Below are 16,721 nucleotides of genomic sequence, written 5' to 3'. Positions count from 1 at the left end.
ATATCTGTCCTGTCCTGGAATACCATCGGCTGGCCGCAGATCTGCTGCTTTCCCTACAATAGGCAACCAGCAGGGCAGTAACACGGCTAATAAATGGACAATAGATGTGCATTCAGCCATCAACTTTTAACAGATGTATTAGGGTGGAGGAGATGCCCAACCTTTCAAGGTTGTTTAACGGTGCTTCTTTTAAATGAATTATTTATGAGGTCACAAGCACTTGCTATTGTTCAACCTTGCTGTAATAAAATGAGCACTTATCTGATTGTTTGTCTGCACATATATATATTTATATTTTGAAATATACATGCCATATTTGCTCTTGAAAATGGATAGCACACAGGCATATACTCTGAGTTGTTTACAGTAATGTGCTTGAAGTTGTAAGATTTATTTTGATTTTTTTTCTAAAACTGGGTAAATTACTTTGCTGAGGCAGAATTGCCATTGATTCAATTGGCAGAGCAATTTCAGAGTGAATGGCTGGATGCAGCCCTTGTTGGTTAGTATGAAGCCATTGATTTTATTCTGCTCATGTGCTTTGCAGTGCTCTCAAGCAAATCAAAAACTGAGACAATGCTGTTTATAAGACACATAACTGCATGTGTGGGTTTGTGTGTGCAAAAACATGTTCTTGCCTGGACGCATGTGTACGTGTGCATGGATCCCACATTCTTTATCCTTCATCTTCTTTACTCGAGGGACTGCAGATGAGTTTCGAATTCTTTCAGAGTTTGTTTCTCTCATCTCCGTCCGACGACTACCATCCAATCATAACACTGAACCAGGTGTTATTCCCCAATTACGAGCCTGTAACCACACTCATCTTCTCATACTACCGCAGGGCCTGCAGTTCCACGCAGAAGTTCGGATGGATTTCAAGTCCAGACTCTTGAGCCCCTCTCCCCCATATTACCTGATGTATTTTACATTGTGTTTCAAAAGTACTTTTTAAGCTTTTTATTCTATAGAAACTGTACAATTTCAGTAACACCTCAAGGGATAATGCTCCAGCCTTTAAAACGCCATACTTGGTAATACTTGGTATGAAAGAAAATACTATTAATCCCCTTTTCGCTGACCGTACTGGCTCGACTCTTCTCTACTTGCGTTTTTTTTGGTGTTTCATAGAGCAAAAGTTGTGGATAGTAACTAGTACAATTTTTGGTATCAAAAGACGTCATGACGGTGCCGTGACAATACTAACTAGGGTGTATTAAGAAAGGACTTTCCAGAAAAGTACCTGGTACTAAAAGCGAGTACAGTCCAGTCGAGTAGAGCCGGTACCGGCAGTGGAAAAGGGTCTTTATGTTGTATGCTTTTACTAAGGACTGCTAAAAGTCCCAATCTGATTTGAAATTGCTTTGTAGTAATGTGACAATTTTTGTCTATCCATTTTCCTATCTAGTCACAAAGATTAAGGTAGTTATACAATGATTTAGATCCTAATTTGTTGCCGTTCCATCTAGCAATTATAGATCAAGTGAACTGGGCCAGAAATTACCACACAATTAGAAAAGGCAATATACAGAACGATGGAAAGCATGAGCTCAAAGACCCATTGAAACAGGATAAGCACAACCATGTGTGATATGGTGACCTTCCTCTATTTAAGTTAAGGCTTGTTAAGTGTATACATGTAAGGTCTTTGTGTTTGACTGGAAAATGATGAATTACCTTGGGTCCTGTCACCCGGCCGTCTTTTTTAATGACCTTGTATTTTGGTAGATCATATTTTAGGCAGGCATACAGGATATGATAGCTGGCAGCCAGTGGTAAGACTATATGTTTCCACTAGCTATTCTGCTATGTCCTGAGTTTATAAAATAAATAGTCCAGACTTTTTTTACTTTGGCGAAATTAGAGTAGTAAACCTTCCTCAGTCTGGCCAGGTTGGCAGGAGAAAGGTGGTGTGTGTGTGTGTGTGTGTGTGTGTGTGTGTGTGTGTGTGTGTGTGTGTGTGTGTGTGTGTGAGGGTGCGTGGTGTGTGTGTGCGTGGTGTGTGTGTGCGTGGTGTGTGTGTGTGTGTGTGTGTGTGTGTGTGTGTGTGTGTGTGTGTGAAAGGGCGCATGAGGAAAGAGGTAAAAAGAGGAAGAAAGAGAAAAAGAAGGAGACAGCTACCAAATGTGGAGCACAGTAAAGGTTTGCATAGAGACTCTGATCTCTCTCTGTCTTCTTTTCATATTGACTCTTCTTTCACCTCCATTCTTCTGTTCTCTGCTTTCCTAATCACTCTGCTTTTTTCCATTAATCTCTATTCTGTATCCATTCATGCTGCTCTGCGATTTATCCCTTTTTCCCTCTTTATTTCATTCCAAATTTCTTCTGGCAACCTAAGCTGTTATAGTAGGAGTCAATAACAAACTTATGTCTATAGTTTCTTTTGAACAGTGTAACTAAATGACAAATGAACATTTGATATAGCCTGACTCTGCCCCGTATTTCTCCCACCTTCTGTTTTCGCTGGGGTTATAATCTGGAAACCCTGTTCACATGAAGGCTTGCTCAGCTACACTGAAGGGCAGACCTTTTAGTGACTAGTCGAGGTGACTAAGTGTGATGACGTTCAAATCGAGCATTTGCTTTAAAAATAAGTTCTAACAATGGTGACGGTGGTAGAGCAACTTATGGCAATGACCGAATTGACTAGCCTTAAAAAAAACTTCCCAAAAATTCAATTCCTACACTACTTCCACACCAACATGTTTTCATTTTAAAATGCAGAACATTTGCTGCGTTTACACAAGAGTAAATCGCATGGGTATCAGTAAGCAACAACAATACGTAGCCCCTACTTGGGCAACCTGCCCACATATATAAAAACATTTGGTTTCAAATTATGTAGCTTAAATCCGACATCTGTCATAGTCACCGAGCAGTCTTACAGTCAGTGCCAGTGTGCTGAGACATAAATTCAACGTTATCAGCTGATCCTTCGTAGGACGCTCCAGAGAGAGAATGGTTCGAGAGGTACAGTCATCCTTGGTAAATAGGCAGGAGTCCATCAGGAGAGCGGATGTGCTCACTCTCTTCCTTCAATTCTTTCCTCTGACAGCGTCTGACTATATGTTTTGGAATCTTAGGGATTTTTGGAAAGTCTTTGTGAGTCATTAAACAAAATCTTGAAAAAAACAAGGAGCTCTAAAAATGTCAGTGTCAGTCAGTAAGTTAGTTCAAATGTGATAGAACATAAGGTGCAGGAAGTAGGTCTTTTAGGCTCTTGTTTCTTTGAAAACTGCTTAAAGAAATTAATCCTCACTCCCTTGTATGTCAGAGCACTGTAACCACAGTAAACCTTAAAATCCTTGAGAAGCTAATCATTACTGTTCCTGAACATGCTTGCTGGTCATGACACTATGGGGCTGTAGTTGGTTAGACTATACATTGTGTAAATATCATGTTTCAATCTTTATTGTTTAATTTATATTCCCTCTGCTTACTTTTTGAAGGGTCGACATGTGGAATAAACAAAACTGCTCTAAACATTCAATCAGAGGCGGTTTTATGGAACGCTTTTTAAAATTTCAGTGACATCTCCATCTCTCACTTCTGCCTGCCTGCTAAAGCCAAGGCGGCGTGACTAAAATACTTAGTCACAGTGCACCTCGGCTGCAGCGAGGCAGACTGCTATTGAGGCTCGGGCCCGGCTAACAGGCTTAGACTATCCTGTCTCTCTCACGTCAGTATTTCTCTTTCATTTTACCTAAACTTCACACTGTGGCACTATGAATCCCAACAAGAACAACACCAGCATCTATGTATTCTGCAGAGCATAGACGCAATCATTGTTATGGAAAATCTGCAAAATAAACATAGTTTTGACGTAAAATATAAGATTATTTAACAGCATGCGTATTCATCAGGCAAAAATACACACACTCAAAAACACACTTTAGGGTCTTGGGGAAAAATGTATGGCAGGGACCACCCTGTTTGTGGAACATGTATCCTTACCACCCTGATTACAGAGTGAGTGTGCCTTCACTGTGTGTGTGGGTGTGTGCGTGTTTTGGAGTCAAAGCACATTCATGTACTCCATGATTACAGCGAAGTTCCCAACGTCACAGATAGTACTTTTGTTTCTTTTGCAGCTCCACCTTTCCCTTCCTCTCTCTCCCTCCACCCCTCTTCCTCTATCTTCATTTTTTTGTATAATCTTCCTTTTCACAACGTGCCAGAGACATTTGATAACAGTCTGTTGACTTTGTGATAGGCTTGTTTCAGCTCTTGTTGAGAGGAGTTGTGCATCTCCTCATGCACAACACGGGCTCAGCCCTCGTGCCACTGCAAGACTCCGATAACGTCTTGTTGTTGTTCTCATACATTTGATATGGTCAGTTATCTGCTGAGCACAAGGCAACTGAATTAGATGACAATAGGCATATCGTCAGAGAACATTTTTGGATTTTGATATATGTTTTATCTTTGAAATTTCTTAAATGTACCGTGAGTGTGTTGCGGCTGTTTTTGTCTAATGTTAAAGCAGTTCATAGACTAGTTGGTTGACTGCTGTGTTCTGAACAGATGTGAATAAAGTATCCACAGATACAAGCATTAAAGTGTGAGGGCATCGATGTGTATTAGTTTGAGAGTAACGAGCACTGCAGTCATTAGCTTGGAGCGGGCTGTGTCGTCGTTCTGTACAACAGGCTGCAGGATGGCACAGATGGTGGTGGAATGAGACCCCGACTCGCTGTAGATTTAAGCTCCTCTCTCAGGTGTCTGTCTGTGAGTCTCTCCCCTCTCCTCCTTATTTCTCATTTGACAGCTACAGCGTATGCATCAGAGTCTTTGCGGCACGACTCTAGGCATCCGCCACAGTGAGCCCTCTGTTTACAGACCTCGTCTGTCTGGTGCTCCCTCACAGGCATTTTGTTATCAAATCATATCCTGCTGCTGTTAATGTGCTGACTGGTTTAGCTATTGAAGGCACACAGATGTAGAAGGAGTTGTCTTGAACTGCTGTATATTTCTTTTGTTAAGATGTGTTATTTTATTTCCTTTCCTTCTCGCCTTTGTCATTCTTCAGATCGCACTGGGAAGCGCTCCACCATGCCCGACTCACCTGCGGACGTCAAGACACAGTCCAGGTTGACCCCCCCTACCATGCCACCCCCACCCAGTACACAAGGAGCACCCCGTAATAGCTCCTACACACCCACCACATGTGAGTAAAATGGGATTTTTGTTTCTGCATAAAGTAGTTACGGTGTAGCAACGGAACTCCACAAATACCTGAACATTTTAAAGGTCAAATGTTAAACTTGCTTTATAATCCCAAAAAATAAAAGGACATCTACATCTATACAAGTGCTATAAAAAATGTCCACAACCCGCTTTTAGCAACAGCTTCGTATAGACGTCACTCATGCTCGTGTCATATATCCGCCTTCGGCACAACCTACTGTCCAACCTTTTATGTGGAAGAAACCACTCAGTAGTCATTCCGTCACAATCAGAGTCAGTCAATCAGAAGAGAAGGTCACTGATATCAATGGGCCTTAAAGACACAGACAGTCTGTTGGTAGAGTTTCAGAAAGACGCTAAAGAGAGGAAGTGCAAAACTACATCAAGATGTTTTTTTTTTGTTACTTAGAACCAAAAGAATATCTTCTTATGCATACGAAGACTGCAAATTAAATTGATAGTGTAAAATATGTGACCTTTAACAGTTTTTAATGCTCGTGGAGACATCACGCAAGTTAAAAAAAAAAAAAAAAAAAAAAAAAAAAAAAAGGCACAGCAGTATTTTCCTTGTCAGTAAGCAAAGCCATTTGCTTTACAACCCTTTAGCTTAGTGTTACAAAGTGAATGAAAGTATGCAAACACAATTCATGTCTAGGGAACAAGTGAAGAACAATATGGGCTGATAATTGAATATACTTACAATATCATTAATAATAATGTGTTAACTGTATTATATAGCTCTAGTGTCAATCTACTCCATAACCAATCCCCACTAAATTTTTGTAAATGGTAACATAAAGTTCACTGTTTTTGCTATCAGATAGATTGATGTGGTCAGAGCAGACTCAGATGTTTTGTGTTTTAAATGCATCCCTGGGCTCCTACATAAAAGTTATCGTAAAGATTTCCACACAGTGAAGTATACATATTTTAGGTGCATGTAATATAATAACCCTTTAATCTGTTCTAAGGTAATTTGAAGATCGCTGTACATCAGAACACTAAAGTATAAATCTACCTTAATATACACAACAACTAAAACAGAGTAGATACAGAGCTAACACATGGGAAGAAAGTCCCAAAAATGTAAACAATAAAATCAAAAAAGGGGGAGGGGGGAGGACATCAGCATCACCAACCCTTGCTTACAAGTTGCATTGAGCCTTTTCCAAATTGCAGTCATTCCCAACAACTCCCCCAACAAGTTCATTAACGCCCCCGCTTGCAGACTGGAGCTTTGCCACAACGTACACAAAGCTCGTGACGAGCAAATTACACCCTAGTATTCACTCAGAAGTGCGTACTTAACAACTTGCATGAAGAGCACTAGAATCAAAGAATCAGAGGCCCTGAGGTTCAAAAAGCTCAGAGCACTCAAGTCTGTGTTAGTGGTTTTCTGAAACAGAGGCATTATTTTTCTTCTTTTTCAATCACATACTCTCCCTGTCTTCATTTCCAGTACTCACTTTCTCCCTCTCCCTTTGTATCTCTCCCTCTCTTTCTCTCTCTCGCTCTCTCTCTGCTGCAAACGCTCACACTCCACAATTAACATCGGGGCTTCCGTGCAATGAGGGAGGAAAGGCCCAGCTCTCTCATTACGCATGCCGAAGGTTTTAACAAAGCAGTATGCTTTGATTTCCATCCGACGTAATTGTTACCAGATGCAGTTTGAGTATCTCGTCTCTCTCCTCTCTTTACAGTGGCGGCTTTGGACGGCGGCCAGAGGGGGAGTGAGTGGATCGCTAGTGAAAACCTAATCTCATTAGAGGGAGAGCTTTATGCCGCCTTGTATCTCTTTGTACACCAACTCCCCCCAACACACGCATAGACACACAGCGCTCCCGTGGTCTGGCGCGACGGGAGGTCACACTGTCACTGCTTGTTTAGACTGCAGTGAATAAGGGAAGAGGAGGAGGGAGGTAGACGGAGGCAACATGTCTCCAAGCACAGAAATATGTTTTTTTATGAGAGGATGCCGCAAAAGATCAAACAAGCCGCAATGATTGGAAACAAATGTTGAGTATTGTGAATGTTTTCGGGGGAATGTACATCATTTCAAATCAGTGGTCCTGGCCATAAAGCTGACCTATGTGCTTTGTTGGTGAATGTACAAAGCTTTTACAGGGATTTTAGGTTACTTTTTTTTGGGGGGGGGGGGGGGGGGGGAGGGGGGGGGTTGTATATAGAAGGAGCGAATGCAGTGTTACTTTTAAATTATAAAAACATATGCAGACATTTCTCTCTTTGCTTTCCTTTATCTTATCAGTATTCTTTATGTTTTTGTCTCATACAGTAACCAATGGCAGTAGCCACTCCCCAACAGCGCTCAACGGCGCTCCATCTCCTCCAAACGGTTACAGCAATGGTCCCAGCTCGTCCTCCTCATCTTCTCTGGCCAACCAGCAGCTGCCACCGGCCTGTGGCGCTCGGCAGCTCAGCAAGCTCAAGCGCTTCCTCACAACTCTACAGCAGTTCGGAAACGACATCTCGCCTGAAATTGGTGAACGAGTTCGCACATTAGTGCTGGGACTAGTGGTAAGTAGCCATCATGTGTGGGAGCTGTGAAGAGGACAAAGGGCTAATTCCCAATAAACTAGATGAAAGGGGATTTAATGAATCAGAAAAGTTTCCTTTTCGTCAGTCATAGAAATAAATGCTTAATTTACTCTTCCGTACTCATTGCTGAGAATGAAAAGGGCTGTTTTTCAGGCTTTTTTTTTTTTTTTTTTTTTACACAAACGTGTGTAAATAAACACTTAAGTTCCACTTCATTTCCATTCTTCAGTGCCTTTTAAAACACTAAGAGCACATTTGTCTTCTGCCCAACAATGACATCAGACTCGAAGACTACCACCTGATGCACAGTGGATTTATTTCCACATTGAGTTTAACTGAATTATAACAAGCAACAAGATGGAAGGAGTAGATGTTTTATTCTAACCTAAAACTAATAATATAACTGAGGCTGTGCAGGTGTCTGACAATCTAATATGACTCAGCCAGTCGCGTATTAAAGTCTTTTTTTTTTTTTTTTTTTTTTTTAAATCTATTTACTTAATAAATAGATGTAATTGCAATCAAAGGATGACTGTAGCTTTAAGAGGATGCACAAATTAAAGCATAGAGGCTATTTTCCACTTCAGTCTCCGACGCGACTGCCGGAGTGAATCGCCGTCATTAGAGTCAACGCTTCATGTCCCACCGGCTGCGCCGCGGTGCGTCTCACCAGCGTCCCAGAAGCGGCTCGCTGCGCTGCTCCGCTAAAGATGGGCAGCGAGTCTATTTCTAACAGAAGTCGCTCGGAGACCGCGGCAATATCGAGTAGAGCAGGAAATTTGTCGAGAAAACAAAATAAAACTCCGGGAAAATTTTCTAAATAAAACACCCATGTGCATACTCCGTAAAAATGTCGTAAAAAAAAAAAAAAAAAAATTACTACATCACCCCCGCAGTCTCAATTTGGACAAGAAATGCATTCTCCATTCTACAGACACAGCATGTGAAATAGCTACACAATAAATAGGAGGATTCATGTTTTTAATGACTGCAACACAGTAGGCTGTATTAACTTTGTCTGCAGCACAAAGTAGGAAATGACAACAATAACCACAAAACGGACAAAAAAGAAACCGTTTAACAACGTTTCCCCATGATAGAGGCACTGAAATCAAGGAAACGTGACCAAATGAGGAAGGAAGATAAAACAGGCAGACAAAACGCTCCGCGTCCAACACGCCGCCGGTGGAATATGAGGCCGCGCAGAGGGCGGACACGTCTTAGGTGGAATATGCGGGTTACTGGTAATCAGACTTAAACACAAGTTAAGATCCAGCTAATGACGTGAATAAAAGCGCACGGTATTCAACATCTAAATTAGAATTTGTCTGAATTTATGAATAATAAAATGTATAACCAACATGTGTGAAAAGAAAAAGGCAGGTGAAGCTTTAAAAATGTTCAATTGCAGTACATGCCAAAAGCATTATGTTTACCAGAAACATCCGCATCTCTAATGCTACAAAATACAAATCAGAATATGGGCTCCAGCTTAGCTGACTTGGTTGTATCAAGACTGTATCACAGAAAGTATTTGGTGTGAATCTGAATATTTACCACGTCTGTGTGATCTGAGAAAATGTGAGTTTAATGAGCAGGGGAATACAGAAATAGTGATTGAATGTTGTGCAGAAAGGAGGAGGAGGAGGAGGAGGAGATGGAGGGAGGATTTTTTTTTTTAATTAGCCACACAGAGCATAACCTCCTTTTGGCTTCACTATGTTTATTTTTCTCACCGTCTGTATATGCACATGTCTCTCCTGTGTCCTTTTGGCTTGCATACCTCCCCACCATCTCTCTCTCTCTCTTTCTACCCCCTCTCTCCATCTCTTCCTCTCTCTCTCTCTCTCTCTCTCTCTCTCTGTGTCTCTCTGTCCCTCCCCCTGCCTTATTGAAAAGAGTGACACCGTTAATTAGCTAGTTGTGTGCTGGGGAGAAGGAGAGACGGAGACTCAGGAGGGTTCAGTAGCTGTCAAGAACAGCCCCTACGCAATCTGGGCGAACAGATGTAAGACTGAATGTAACAAAATTCAGGTCTGGGAAATAACGCTGAGAGAGTGGGGAGGAAAAATAATATCTGCTGCTTTTTTTTTTATGTTCTCTGTCTCGCTTTTTTTTTTTTATTATTTTATTTTTGTATCGCAGATTCCTCTCCCGTGTGTGCGCACATCTCTTCCTCCCTCTTTTTCGCTCTTCCTCTGCAACTTGGAAATACAACGTGACTCACAGGCAACCAAAGAAGAAAAGATAGAAACTGGGATTTGTTTAGGTTGACAAACTGAAACGTATAACCCACTTGTAATCGAATCCCCAACTGCTCCAAACACTCACTCATGTTTCTTACAAAAAAAAACACAAATACTCACTACGCGATACAACTTCCTCTCTTGTTTCCTGCACATTTTTACGGTCCACCTCATCCTACTGTCAGGAATTTTTGGTCACCTCAGTCTAAGCTGGTCTGTAACAAGGGGCAGACAGTTATTTAGTTGGCTCTGATGTAGAGAGGTAACACAGGCGTGGAGCATCATGGCACCAGTCTGATAGGCTTGTTTATTGTCTTAATAGGGAGAAGGGTGCTAAGCCTGTACACATGTATGCCAGGAAGGTTTTATGTGAACTTCCAAATAGATGTCCACGTAATGAAAAAAATAAATAAAAGGCAATTAAGAGGAAAATAAATATGTCCCCTGTGATATTATAAGAGGCTGGATTACAATTAAAGAGGCTCAATTTCGCAACATCCGTTACTACACTGCAAGGTATATATATGTCATTTGGTTGGATGTAAATGACTGAACATGAAATGCATGCACAGATGATTGGTTTTTAAATGAACCAATAGTTCACCAATACTCTTATTAAAGCCTATTTCTAAAAACTTTTTCAAAATGAAGCCTTCATGCATCGTCTTTGTTCACGATGTGATTCCACTGTGTGCATTTGTTTTGTTAAATCGAAGGAGATGTGCGTCTTTGTTTTCTGTGGCTCTTTTCTCTGTGGCCTACCCATATGTTTCCCATTACACAACCCAAAACACTCACTCCGGGCCAGGATATAGCTTAGCTTCCAATAAGTAATATTATCACTTAATGACTTCCACATGGATTCATGTGTTTTCTTTCTGTCTCTCTCTCCCCTCCAGAATTCCACGCTAACCATCGAAGAATTTCACTCCAAGCTCCAAGAAGCCACCAACTTCCCTCTGCGACCTTTTGTCATACCCTTTCTGAAGGTAGATATTCAAAGATGCAATTGCTACAAAAGGGTTCCTGCCTGTTTGTCTGATCAACCAAATCTGGAAAGCATTTAGCTAGCCCAGATCCAGATGTGCATACTTATGTTCATGATATTTATCCCCATTTTCTTCCTATTTTTGGAGCCTCTCTTCTCTTTGTAGCCTTATCTCTGTCTTACATCTATCCCTAACTGGCTTCTCACTCTGTTTCTCTGCTGTTTAACCAGATGCCATCACATCATCAGCTTTTTTTTTCTTTTTTTTTTTTTCATTTCAGTAGTACGGCTGATATCACTGTTTAACCAAAAGCTGTTTTTTTTTTCTCCGTACTCTATTGAATATGTGCTGGAACAGAACGCAATTTGTTTGGTTTTGGCCTGAGGACCACGTCCCTTCCAGCCTCCTCCTCTGTCTCTCAGGCTTGTTTTGTCATTGGTTCTTCATCCCACTAAGGCACATTTTCAGCCATTAGCTCGGTATATTACCAGAGGAAAGGCCACTCTTTTGAGCATCTAGCCGGACCCTTGCCTCAGCCCATTTGTCACCGGTTGCCTCGTTTCAAGTCAAAACAGCATGCCTCAAGTCTCTATTCCAGTCGGGCAGATAAAAATGAAGAGGGATGGTGTTTTTTTTCTGCTTGTGTCTCGAAGTGGAACAGTGGCCACTTATGTGTTTTTCATGTCAGATAGGTGCATATTCTGGACGAGCTAAAGCAGTCTGGAGGTAAGACCGGTAGCGGTGGTATGATTTGTTTTTGGTAGTCAAAGATGACGAATGGCACTGGCTTATATTGAGGGATGCACTGTGCAGTAACACTTCAGATCATGTTATGGGGTCGAGGTGAGGCTGAGATCTCTATCGGTGTGGTACTGAGAGACGGAGAGCAGGGGAAGGGGCATCACATTTAACAGAGCTCATTTGTTTCCATTACACACATCTGCAGAGGCAGTTTTGCTTCCTCACTTTCTTTAAGCATCTTTTCTTCTTCTTCATTTGTCAGTGTACCTGTTCTTCTATCTGTTCTCTCTTTCTCTTTTATGGTCTGTCCAGCTGGTGATATCCGAATGACAAGCAGATAAATGTTATTTATGAACAACGCGCAGTCTCTGAACAAAGTATCATCTTCACTTCACATTGACTATGTGCACGCATGTCCGCATTTGAAGATGTGTGGATGTGTGAGCTGACATTCACGAGTCTATATTATCCACTGAGGTCTGGTGTGGTAATGGGCAACAGAAATTGGTCCCACTAGAATCGCCATTACTCGCTGTTCACGGTACAAACAGGGACTTTGAGTCCTCCCTCTCTCCCTCCCCACATCCCTTTTCTTCATCTTTCTTACTTGTCATTCACCTTCTCATTTGTTCTCCCTCTGTCTCTTTCTGTCCCTTCATTTCTGTTTATCCACTGTTCTCCATCCATCCATCCTACAGTCCCTCCATCCCTCTTCCTCTCCTCGCCAGATGGTTAGTGTATCACTGGGATGGCTGTGGAATCAAAGATGCAACTCTTTTTTTGTTTTTTTTCTCCTCCATCGCTCCTTCTCTGCCTCCCTCTCTCTCCCCAGTCTAATTTTAGTGTCTTCCCACTGCGGGGCCTTTAATGCCAGCTACCATATGGTAGCAGAGAGCAGTTGGAGGTGTGGGGGAGCTTTTATAGGTGCGTCGAAGCACAGCTGCAACAATGCACGTCAGGGCTCGGGGTTTTCATTACGCTAATGTTATACCGAGTCAACCTCCTCCCCACCACCACCGCCTCTCAAACCCACTCAACTCCTTTCCCCTTTTCTTAATACTAAACCACAAATTGGTAGGGACTCTTTACTGGAAGGAGGCAATCATAAACCACACAATGGTTGTGACGTGATGTGTTGGCTGGACGCCCACAACACGAGACCTACTGTACAAGCTAACGTGTCTCTGTTTTCAACTTAAAGTTGTGCTTTAAAAAAAAAAAAAAAAAAAAAAAAGTTTGCTCTTGTCTTTGCTGTCAACGGTTTTGTTTTTCTTGTGTCATACTTAAGTGAGAGCAGTGCTGTGAGATGAAGGAAAAAAACACATTTAGAGACAGAGAGAGAGTCGTGATGGGAAGTAACTGAACCACGGCAATTCAGACATGCAAAAACTAAGTCACTATTCTCCTCTGATGGCAAATTACACAGAAATGGAGGGTTGATGAAGTGAAACATATCCTGAACGCTGCGTATTCTGAATCGTTTTTTTTGCCACCATTTGACAAAATGACGAATCCAGCATTTGAACAATAAATCATTCTGAGCAGATTTTAGCTGTGGCTGCTGAACACTACTTGAATTCTTCCCCCTTTTTTTGAGAGAGTGCAGATGTTGGTTAGGAGCAAATGGCCATGCTTTATCACATGAAAAATGATCCAGTCTCCTTCAGTGGTCTGTGTTTCTTGACTCAGTCTTTTTGTTAATGCATCCCCACATCTCTCTGGCAATTAGGATGACCTCTAATTAATATAAGATGAGTTCACCAGGGCCAAAGCAATCTATTTTATGCTTTTTTTTTTTTTTTTTTTTCAGAGGGTAATTACGATCATAAACTATTAACGGACCATTAACTCGAGCAGGTAAAGCGAAGGCCAGCGCTTGGCATTTCTTTTACTACAGCCAATTACTGAAGGGAGATTTTCATTGGATTATAACATTAATACTACTAAACAAATCATGGCTTGGCTCCATATCCTGTATTATTTATGTATGAAGTTTGCGAAGATCAAATGTTCAAAAAAGTGGAAATAAATCTGTAACTTAGTGTAGGACAAGAAGGGGAAAAACAACGAAGGTGTGAATAAAAGTCTGTAGCATTGAGAAGATTATAAAAAAAAAAAATGAAAGGGAAAAAAAATACGCAGCAGACTTTGAGACAAAACAAAGATTAACAGGGCTAAAATTTGCAACGATGGCCCCTCCAATGACTCTTGTGATGTACCTCGCCAAAATAGACCCAACTCTCATTCTGAGCCTGTCTGACGCAACACTTTCATCTTCTTGCTTCAAAATGCACCCCATCAGGTGTCTTTGAAGTGGATGCTCACATACCTGCATGGCCCTATAAGTCCACACAAAAAAGCAGACCCCCTTGTTAGAGTATATTAAAGAGATTGAAAATATCTCCTGTTCTTTTAAAAATGTATACGCCACAGAGAGACTTTATGGGTGTTAATGCACCCTGGGTCACAGAAAACAGCGGTGGTTCAGTAGTAATGAGCAGAGAGGGGTTTGATGATATGGAAGAAATGGATCTCTTGTTATCTGTGTTTTGGGAATGGAAAGGCAGCTCAGAAACTTATTACATCAGTTTTTTGGGCTTTCTGTTCTTTCCATAAGTTACTAACATTTTATTGATGTTAACGTGTTATGTCTCTGTGCCAATTTAATTTGATAGAGTTTAACATTTTGAAAAGTTAAATTTGATTCAATTTATCCCTTTTTAACAACATAAAACATCAATAACCTGTGATAAGTTTGCTCAAAGCATTGAATACAACTTGAATATTTCAACTAAATATTTCCTCTTTTCAGATTACTTTTAAGGTGACTTTAATAACCAGGCAGATTTGCATTCTATTATGTTTTTTTGGTATCATGTAAGGAGAAGATGGCTGCAGCAGAACGTGTGTGGCGCAGTGAGATTAGATGCTACAAACAGCAGGAACATGCAAAGACAACTACAGCCGTCAAAAGCTTCTAAGTGAACCTCCTTCAAAAAAACTAAATGCAAACAAGGTGTACCGCAAACTCTGCCAGGTAAAGCTAGAGTATCATAATTCTACCACACTATGCATAATCATTTGAAAGCCAAGCACCAAGCAGACGGTCCATTCACTAATCAATAATCAATAGCTGTGAGCTTTGTCACCAGGCAAAGTAAGTTTAAAGTTGGATGTGCAGGGGCCTCAACTCAAAGATGACAGATAAAAACCTCCTTCTCATCAGCTTTGTCCTGAGTCCAAAGTCAAGGTTTTTCATAGTTCGATGGCATTTGTTGAACCCGAGTTTATGGCGTCAGTGAGTCCGTCTCTCTCTCTCTTTCTATACGTTTGCGGTGGCTTCTTCAAATAATAGACGGCTAGTTCCCAGCAAATATTGATCAGTATTTCTGCTTGAAATGCCCATCACTACCAGCACCCAACAAACAACAAACGGTTGTCAGTGTTGCCGAGTATTTCCTCTCATAATTCAGTGATGTTTCTTTCTGCAGGCCAACCTGCCGCTACTTCAGAGGGAGCTGCTGCACTGTGCCCGGCTGGCCAAGCAGAACCCAGCTCAGTACCTGGCCCAGCATGAGCAGCTACTCCTGGACACCAGCACCACCTCCCCTGTGGACTCCTCCGAACTCCTGCTGGACGTCAATGAAAACGGCAAGAGAAGGACCCCAGACAGGTGGGTCCATCAGAAAATCCCAACATTACTCTGGGAATTTTGTATTTAGTGACTCTTTAATTGGGTTAGAATTGTTAATACAATTAAAAGAATCAGTCAGAATGAAGAGTTTATGAATACATTAAAAAAAAAACAGCTCAGGCTTATTTTTTTCTCTCTATTATTTGATCTCATGCATAAATCCCTTTGAGGCTGCCCCCATCCCCACAAGCCCTTACATTACCACACATACACAGGCTGAGCCAATGCTAGGCAATAGTGTGATGTGTAAATGTATGTATGGGAAGTGTCTGTCAGTGCACCACTGGGCCTCATGATGTGCTCTGTTGGACATCTCAGCTCCTGGCTTCTGCTCTTAATGGGCCAGAACAGAGGAAGAGATGGGGAAAGTAGACCTAGCTTCACACACACACACACACACACACACACACACACACACACACACACACACACACACACACACATCATGAGGACAGAAAAGTGCAGATGTGTCAGTGAATGTATGAAATCCTTCCACTTTGTATAATTTTGATACCATTTACTTCCATGCTTGCTTGGGTGCATAAGTAAAGAGTATGTGTGAGTGTGAGCGTGTCTCTCTCAGCATCAGTTCAACCTGAGCCAAATCACTATATCCATTTATTGTCACAGACTTTGGTAATGACTCCCTGTTTCCTGCTCTAATGGACAAGCATCCAGACGTACCTTCCAGGAACACACAGTGTATCTCCCCCAATCCAACAATCTCCCCTCAAAGCAGAAAACAGAAACAAGCACAAAATCCGTCCAGACTGATGATGTGTGTGTGTGTGTGTATGTTTAAGACTCGAGCTCATTCCCCAGTAAATGAAATTTTATGTAATAGAGGTGCAATATGAATAAAAAATAACATCAGAATCTCCTGTATGTCTAGATTGAAGACAAGCTTGTGAACATTCGTGTTTTGTTGTTTGTTTGTGCCAGTGCTTCAAGCACAATGTATGCATTGTCTTTTCAAAGAATACAACAACAAAAAAGAGCCCTGGGGGTATAACATTTTTAACACGGGCAGGGAAAGGAAAATGTACATTTTATATTTGCTGAGGGACAAAAATGCTGAATGTGATATTAATAATTCTCACCTCTCTTTCCCCCAACAGTCGGATAGGCATACTTTTTCTGTAATACCTGCATATTTGCAGGCCGTCTGGTGCATAGGGGAGTGGGCTTTGGGGAAAAGGTGTGCATGTAAATGTAAAAGGGAATATATGGAGAGAGAAAAAAAAAGTAAGTATGAATCTGTATTCAGTGAGAAAACGCTGTCTCTGTGTGTGAATGTGTGTGCGCATG

The 16,721-nt window shown here is 41.4% G+C and overlaps 1 protein-coding gene across 4 annotated transcripts in view; it reads left to right on the top strand.

Annotated features, from left to right (window-relative positions):
- Positions 1–16,721, top strand: part of runx1t1 (RUNX1 partner transcriptional co-repressor 1) — a 60,756-nt gene that overhangs the window by 30,858 nt on the left and 13,177 nt on the right. For all 4 annotated transcript variants that reach the window (XM_069175851.1, XM_069175849.1, XM_069175850.1 and 1 more), the window contains exons 2-5: positions 5,030–5,167; positions 7,481–7,722; positions 10,889–10,978; positions 15,211–15,392. In XM_069175851.1, the coding sequence (XP_069031952.1) occupies positions 5,030–5,167; positions 7,481–7,722; positions 10,889–10,978; positions 15,211–15,392 (652 nt within the window). The remainder of the gene's footprint in view (positions 1–5,029; positions 5,168–7,480; positions 7,723–10,888; positions 10,979–15,210; positions 15,393–16,721) is intronic.

Source organism: Embiotoca jacksoni, unplaced genomic scaffold (assembly GCF_022577435.1).
Source record: "Embiotoca jacksoni isolate LCO1_2020_lvr unplaced genomic scaffold, fEmbJac1.0.p SCAF_7, whole genome shotgun sequence".
NCBI classification, from domain to species: domain Eukaryota; kingdom Metazoa; phylum Chordata; class Actinopteri; family Embiotocidae; genus Embiotoca; species Embiotoca jacksoni.
Note: the sequence above shows the minus strand (reverse complement) of the source record. Positions and strands in the feature narration are given on the sequence as shown.